Source organism: Hypanus sabinus, chromosome 10 (assembly GCF_030144855.1).
Source record: "Hypanus sabinus isolate sHypSab1 chromosome 10, sHypSab1.hap1, whole genome shotgun sequence".
Taxonomy (NCBI): domain Eukaryota; kingdom Metazoa; phylum Chordata; class Chondrichthyes; order Myliobatiformes; family Dasyatidae; genus Hypanus; species Hypanus sabinus.
In genome coordinates, this window is record NC_082715.1 from 146,564,685 (window position 1) to 146,572,632 (window position 7,948).

The 7,948-nt window shown below is 40.1% G+C and overlaps 1 protein-coding gene across 1 annotated transcript; it reads right to left on the reverse strand.

The window, feature by feature from the left end:
- Positions 1-282: 282 nt before the first annotated feature.
- LOC132401211 (immunoglobulin lambda-1 light chain-like) lies at positions 283-4,109 on the reverse strand. Its single transcript, XM_059983197.1, has 3 exons — positions 4,001-4,109; positions 3,532-3,876; positions 283-947 (listed from the first exon to the last, which is right to left on the reverse strand). Exons 1-3 carry the CDS (start codon positions 4,047-4,049, stop codon positions 625-627), a joined length of 717 nt encoding a protein of 238 aa, XP_059839180.1. The 5' UTR covers positions 4,050-4,109; the 3' UTR covers positions 283-624.
- Positions 4,110-7,948: the final 3,839 nt, after the last annotated feature.

The following is a 7,948-nucleotide window of genomic DNA, read 5'->3' on the forward strand; positions in this document are numbered from 1 at the left end:
ACACAATACTCCAAATTCGGCATCACCAATGCCTTATAAAAGCTCACCATAACATTCCAATTCTTATACTCAATACTTTGATTTATAAAGGCCAATGTACCAAAAGCTCTCTTTACTACCCTATATACCTGTAACGCCAATATATGTGGGTGCGCCATCTAATGGCTACACAAGTTTTTTTTCCAATAATATCACGCACGTTTCACTGCTGTATTTTATGCATCAAGGCAATATCATTAACGAAATATTTAAATTATATTTTTAGTTTATTCTGCACTCGAAATAAAAGCCATGAAAACATACTGTAAATCAGACTTGATCGTTAATGTTACTGGATATTTGTGCTCGAAATCGTCATCAGTAGGCGAGCATCAAGACTGCAATCTTCAGACCACGGTCGTTTGATGAACATTTGGGGATGCATTTACCTGAGATTAATTAACATTGGAGTTTCAATTAACAATGATACCGATTTAATAGAAACACATTTAAGACTGACAAAATTTAAATGATGACTCCGACCGCAAATACTTATCTACAAAAGAATAATGTTTCAAAATCATTTTAATGAAGAAAAAGACGGGAAAATAAGTTTTTCATTTTGGCTAAGTGTTAAATATAGTTTTAGATACAGCCGGATCTCGCGATCGTTTCTTCAAAAGGGTTTACTTGACTCTCGTGTGTAACCACACAGGAGTAACGCTCGTGTGAGTTCCATTCTGAGGTTGGCAGAGTCAGGTAACTGCTCGCACTGAACGTGTTGTCCGTTTCTTGCTGGACAGGGCTCGTCTCCACGCCATCCCTTCTCGCACGACCGTCTAGGGTCCATTCAATGTCCACTGCGCCGGGATTAAAACGGCTCACCAAACACACCAGCGTCGCTGTGCCTTTTCCCGTGATTTCTTCCAGGGAAGGCCGGAGAATGGAGACGGCCGGAGCCCGAGGATCTGTGTAAAATAAGGTCCAGTTTAGTATGGGTTCAGAAACTGTTTGTTGAAAGTGCATTTTGTATTGCATTTATCCATTCATTTTAATGAATTAATATTTTTTTTCCGTTTTCCCGTTCCAATCAGTTAAATTGGACGTGAAAAAATTACCAGCTGAAATCTCCCGTGAATAATTGCTCTTTGTGAGACTTGGGCATAATGTGTGCAGTGGCATAAAAATGAATGATTTTGGTAATGGGTTTAATCAGTCTCTAATCCGATTCAGGTTGAATAAAAATCCGAGATTATACCTGACTACTAATTATGACTTCCATTGGCTACTAAGCCTCCGCCGTCCCTACTTCTACCTAAGACATCTTCACTTGATTCAACTGTTCAGTCATCAAGACAAGAGACAGAAGTCTATTCATGTTTTGCTTAAAATCAGGGATTAGTACAATGGTTCTCAACTTTTTTTATGCCATGATGGATCTATAGACCCAGGTTGGGAACCCCGGGATAGGGATATTTTATGCATTTAAGCCACCGGAAATCAGAGTTCCTTCTGAGGCAACATTACATTTATAGACTGCTTGTATTTTAAATTACTTTAGGAAAGTTTAGCAATAATGTTGAAACTTACACGTTTTGTTTCTGAGATATTATTTTATCCCACTTGAAGTAAATAATTCAAATCTGGTTTGCGGAGTGCAGGCGGATTTTCCACCTTGCACTCACAGCTGAGAAAACCAGTTTCTTACGATGTTCACGGCCGATGTGGCAAAAAGAGAGAATAACCCCCTTTTTATCTGATATGGTTCAGAACTACGGCTCACAGTTCACTTTCGTATTTTTATGTTACTTATCGTGTAAAGCTGAAGCACTCGCTGTTCCGTGATTGCATTTTTGGTGCAATGAAAAATGTAATGACGGCATCACTAACTTACTGCCCCTTATTCACCCGTTGTTTAGGGCAGCAATGGAAGTCCTCAATCTGCCTGCAAAACCCGCCGCACACAGATATAGAATGATACTTCATTGTTGTTTCCGTAACAAACTTTGATCAGTCAGGGTTGAGAGCACTGAACGGAACCCCCGATTTTGGTTTGCCGATGGACCACTCATAGTGTGGCCTCTACCCTTTGACCTGTTGCACATGGTTGACCCCACCCAGAGCTAAAGCACAAGGCCTTGAATCTAGGGAATATAGCTCTGCGGGTCATTTAGCCACGCATGTCTCCGAATACTATAATAAAGTTGTTGGAGGTTTACTTCCATACGGCGACTCAAATGCATCATGTTTTTAAACTGGAAAAGATTTTCAATGTTAAAATTGATAGAAAAGACTGTCTGCTACTTTTGGGCACGTTAGCGTTCCAAAGTAAGAGAGAAATAATATCATCAGCTGAAAACATAAGATACTAAATGGCGTCTGCTGATAAGATTGAGACGTTCCATTCTAATATTTACGTGTTTCTCTTCGAAGCCCGTTATGGTCTTATATGGCGCGGGTGTTTCGGAATTCATTCAAGTTCAAATTGAATTCTATACAGCAAATCACTAGAGGAATATTTGAAAATCCCTTGGCAGCAAGTAATACAAATATTTAACTGTTCAAACTGGCGTGAAAAGATTTAAATATTTTATTTAAATATAAAATTGGACAATGATTAAACTTATTCTTCTCAGTGTCATCTGAAAACTCTCCCTAGAAATGATGGACTAATAAATGCCGTGTTGTTTGCATTCTGTTTTGTTTTATTTTTTCCCCGGGCAATTAACGAATTCCCATTCACTGCAGTATATATCCTTACCCATGTGTCAGGTGGAAAATATAATACCAGGTCTGTTGTTTTTAGGAAAATGTAAATAGACACAAAAATACCTTGCGAGGGTCTCGAACCCTCTGCAAACAGGACTCAAATTGTGTTAGTCTTTCTCAATTACACCTTCCCTCGCGACACCAAGGACCACATCAGGGAAAATATCATCAAATTATATGAATTGTTCCAGAAGCTTGTCATGAATAAAGGCTGTCTAAATTAGTGCTTGAAGTCTTTAGCGCGACGGACAAAAACTAGACACTATCGAGGTTTTAGCAAAGTTACAGGGTATTCGATTGGAACCAATCGCTTTGGTCATCTATTTTCCTTCATCTATGCAAGTTTCTGATTTTTAAGAATGCTCCAGGGTCCGGCCATCAGTGGCTAGCAGTTATCTTATGGGTCTGACGAGCATCAACACAATATGGTGACATCAGCAAAGGTGAATCCACCGACAAAATCATAGATGCAATCTAAATTCGGAAATTCAGGATTATACTCATTTAAGAACGATCAGAATATTCTTAACCTGGTTTGGCTTAGTTAATTAGTTAATTTTGTATTAAATCAATATGAATTTTAAAAGAAATTTTGGGGCATTCAGCGCGTCGAGTGCGCAAGTTCAACAAAATTGTCAATGCACAGTTAATCGTGGTTGGATATCTGAAAAACTCCGCCTTGAAAAGCATTTGTTTCGAAACCACAATTAGACGACAAAACAATTAATTATTGTTCACTTAAGTACCAGGAAGCCAAGTGAATTGATTGGATATTTTACTTACTGCCAATGGCCAGCCTCGTTCCTTTGCCGAAGATGTAAACATTATTTTTCCAGACAGCACAGTAATAGTCTGCCGCATCCTCCGACTGGACGCTCGATATTGTCAATGTTGCCGTGTTGCCGGATACTGAGCCGTCGAAACGGTTCGGGACTCCGGAGCCTCGATAAATGCTCCCCGAATAATAGTAGAACAGATACCGAGGAACTTTTCCGGGAATCTGCTGGTACCAGAAAACACTGCTACTTCCTAAAGAGGTTCCAGACAAGGTGCAGGGTATTTGGACGGTCTGCCCCGGAGATGTGGATTTCGAAGGTGGTTGATTCATTGCAACTTCCGCGTTGATATCTGGAAACATTCAGAGGGAAGGAAAAATGTGCCGAGATTAATATTCGAGTAATACCAGAAGTGCGATAAAAATATCATTGAATAGTATTCGAGATTCAATGTAATATCCATAGAAAATACTCACAAATTGCAGTGAACACCAGCGTACTGACCACACGAACCCACCAAGACATCGTAATTAATTGAGTGAAGCTCACACAAGTTGCGGCGGTTAAGTGGCGTCTCAACTTTTCAGCTCGCTTATAAATCCTGTGACGAGCTGGCACTGCGTGTTCCCTATTTATGCAAATCAGTTCAAACAGAATGGCACATTGACACCAATCACAAGTTGCCAATTTTTCCTGTGTCAAAATAATATCAGGCTCTGAACCAGATAAGCATTTGGTTTCGAGTTGCGTATTTCGCCAAAGTATTTTATATTAACAACTTGTCCTATTCTCCATTCAGTTGCACACTATATTGATAATACGCAATACTTGCACCCTGATTAAAGATGGTTTGTCCGAGATTTTCGAAAACAACATAAAGAAATAACAATATTGGCAATTATTAACAGATTTGTAGGGTTGATAATAATGTCTAAGCCAGTTGTCTGTATGTTTTTAGAAAACTCACTGCCAAACATATGTAAAGGGTTTATGATGATTTTGAAAAGCCTATTTTCTAGCAGCACTCCAAATACTGTAGATATTCAGAAGGAAAATTGAGAAATGTATTGAATCGACCAGAGAGGTTATAGCGCGTTGTGAATAATTAAAAGTGAATCAAATGATTCAGCTCGTGCAGAGGGTGATTCGCTATAAATTCTGCCAACCTTACGTCAATATAGGGAATTATATTCATATGTAAGCACATGGTCCTTACACCATATAATGAACTGTATACAGTGTGTGGCGGGGTTAAGATACTTCTTAACCAAAGGTGGTGCGAGGCGCTCCATCGCGGAGCTGGACCGCAGGTCACCCTAAGGTCGCACCTGCTTAGCCCCACGATCTGTGTCACGTGAAGCAGGGGAGCAGGAGGTGGATGGTCGTATCAGAAGCTGCTGCTCGTAAATCCTGGTTTGCGACCACTGACGCCAGGCAGACAATCTGTGAAGAGGATTGGCAAAGGCGGTGTTTACCCGACGCTGTCCAGGAGAAGGCAATGGCAAATCACTTCTGTAGAAAGACACTGCGAAGAACAATCATGTCATCGATAATACCATGATCGCCCACGTCGTACAGCACTGCATATAATGCTAATGATGTGTTTATATGAATGAAGTAGACAATCTGGGAGTGAATGCTATATTTTTATCGGTCTCAGTGTTCAGGCAGAAGTAGTTAACAGCGAAATAATTCTGAGGTCTTAATAACAATTCAACCATCGAACTTATCAATCCTCCAAACTATATGTTTGGGACATCAGGAGCTATTAGCCGTATAATGAGTTTTAAATTAAGTATTTAAGCCATGAGTAATGTTATTCTATTTTTAGGGGGTTTCCTTATGTCTCCAAGAATATCAGAACAAACTCTACTGTTTTGTCAGTTTCAAGGTATAAAAGGAGAGGAAGTTCAACAGAATGAAATTGAAAGGAATAGTTAGAATAGATTATGCCTGGCATACTCAGCTCCTCCAGAATTTTGTTTGTGTGTTATTCTATATAGAACAGCGGAGCGTACCTGGGATATGGGAAATCTCGTAATTCCTGTTGGGCCGGACAGTTAGAATCTGACAACCAGCAGCTATCCAAATATCACAAAACACAGAATATAAAGTACGAGTTCCGAATCCTAGAAGTTCATGTCCTCTTTGCAGCAGGTTATTACATAAGAAACCGAGTCAGTAAACTTATTATATCAATAAATAAGTGGCAGAACTCTTATCGGATAATCTATCGCTATCACGTGCCCGTTAATGCCAAAGAGAAGACAACTGAAATTTGTTGCTTGCAACTTAAATCCATCTATATGCACATTAGCAAAACATCGGATGAGATTGATTTGAAAGCAACGGCTGCACTTAAACCTTGTGCACACAACTCTAATGAACTCTGTCATATGACAGGGATCATCTATAGCGAGAAGCACAGTCTCGGCCCGACACGTCGACTGTACTTCTTCCTATAGATGCTGCCTGGCCTGCTGCGTTCCACCAGCATTTTGTGTGTGTGTTGCTTGAATTTCCAGCATCTGCAGATTTCCTCGTGTTTGCGTTTTCAGGTACAGAGTAAATCTCCTTTACTGTCCCAAATTATTATCTCCCTGAGATTGCGATAGAAAAATTCATTACTGTAAGATTTCCTTTCGAAGACTCCAAAGATACGAGGATGGTGAGTTAAAAACAAATTAATTTAACTTACAATGTCGAGATAAATACTGGAAGGGCCAGGACAACACGAGGTAGATGGAAAGAAAAGCTACTAGACTGCCCGTCAGCGAGTAACGATCTTCAACAGACAATGAGAATTCCTGCAGTAGCACCCTACCATAAAACTAAATACAGAGTTCAGTTTAAGAGTTCCATTATTTCTATTCCAGGATCAGAATCGCCTTCCTCTAGGGAAATGAGACTTGGCAAGCGACTGATGGGGGCAGTTTGGAGCCAGTCACCTTAATTCCATGAGATTTTAAAGGAGTTTTCAAAAGGAGACAGGGTTAGTTCGCAAGTTAAAGGCCTAAATTGGGACAAAGCAAAATTTGATAGGATTAGACCGGATCTCTGAAAGATCAATTCGGAGAAGCCGTTAGCAGGCATAGTGCAGTTTGGCAAGTCGGAAGCTTTTGAAAATGAGATACAGAAAATACTTTGCAAATATATTCCTGTCAGCGTGAACGCAAGCCAGGTAGGATTCAGGACAGCTGACTGATGGAAGGAGATGGAGATCTGCTGAAGTGAAAGGAATAACCATCTGGGATGTAACAAAATCTGGTAGGAAAATATAGGACTGCTGGATTCGTTACTAAAGAAATCGGTAGCGAAAAGGGACATAAGACATACTTGGCAGACAGGTTGACCTAAGAAATTCTTTAAATATATAAAGAACCAAAAGGCAGCTGGGGAGAGCAAAGGTCCACTTAAGAATTAATTTCATCATCGAGGATCTAAATGAATGCCTCTACTCTTCTAAGAATAGGAAATGGCACGAAAGCTAGCAAACGCAGAGGTGAGCACAGTGATGCCCTGGAAGGTAATGGCAGCATGCAAAATCACTGTTGCTGTGTTTTTGAGGAGGATAACGATGAGGAGCTCCCGGTATCTTTGCCATCTATATCCGAAAGCGTGTAGCAAGCTTAGAAGCACTTTGCTGGACCTTGTAGAGACTTTTGTATCTTCGTTAGCTACACGTGAGCTTACGGAAGCGTAAAGGTTGAATGATGTTCCATCTTTATTTAAGAGAAACGTTAAGGATAAGCTACGGAATTGCAGGCTAGCGAGCCTCACATTAGTGGTGGGAAAGTTACTGCAGGTGATTCTGTAATATATACAGTGGTATCTGTAAGTTTGGGCACCCCTTGTCAAAACTCCTGTTACTATGAATAGCTAAGCGTGTAAAGGATGACCTGATTTCCAAAAGGCATAAATTAAAGCCGACATGTTTCTTTAATATTTTAAGCAATATTACTTTTTTGTTTCCATCTTTTACAGTTTCAAGATAACAAGAAAGGAAAAAGGCCCGAAGCAAACGTTTGGGCACCCTGCATGGTCAGTACTTAGTAACACCCCTTTTGGTAGGTATCGCAGCTTGTAAACACTTTCTGTAGGCAGCTAAGCATCTTTCAATTCTTGTTTGGGGGATTTTCGCCCATTCTTCCTTGAAAAAGTCTTCTAGTTCTGTGAGATTCTTGAGCCGTCTTGCATGCATTGCTCTTTGGAGGTCTATCCACAGATTTTCGATGATGTTTAGGTCGGGGGACTGTGAGGGCCATGGCAGAACCTTCAGCTTGTGCCTCTTGAGATAGTCCATTGTGGATTTTGAGATATGTTTAGGATAATTATCCTGTTGTAGAAGCCATTCTCTTTTCGTCTTCAGCTTTTTACAGACATTAGCTTCCAAAATTTGCTGGTATTTAATTGAATTCATTCTT

Coding starts and splice junctions, on each gene's coding strand:
- LOC132401211 (XM_059983197.1), bottom strand. CDS start 4,049: ATGTCTTGGTGGGTTCGTGTGGTCAGTACGCTGGTGTTCACTGCAATT. Junction 3,877..4,000: donor GCTGGTGTTCACTGCAATTT/GTGAGTATTTTC, acceptor GAATGTTTCCAG/ATATCAACGCGGAAGTTGCA. Junction 948..3,531: donor AACGAGGCTGGCCATTGGCA/GTAAGTAAAATA, acceptor TATTTTACACAG/ATCCTCGGGCTCCGGCCGTC.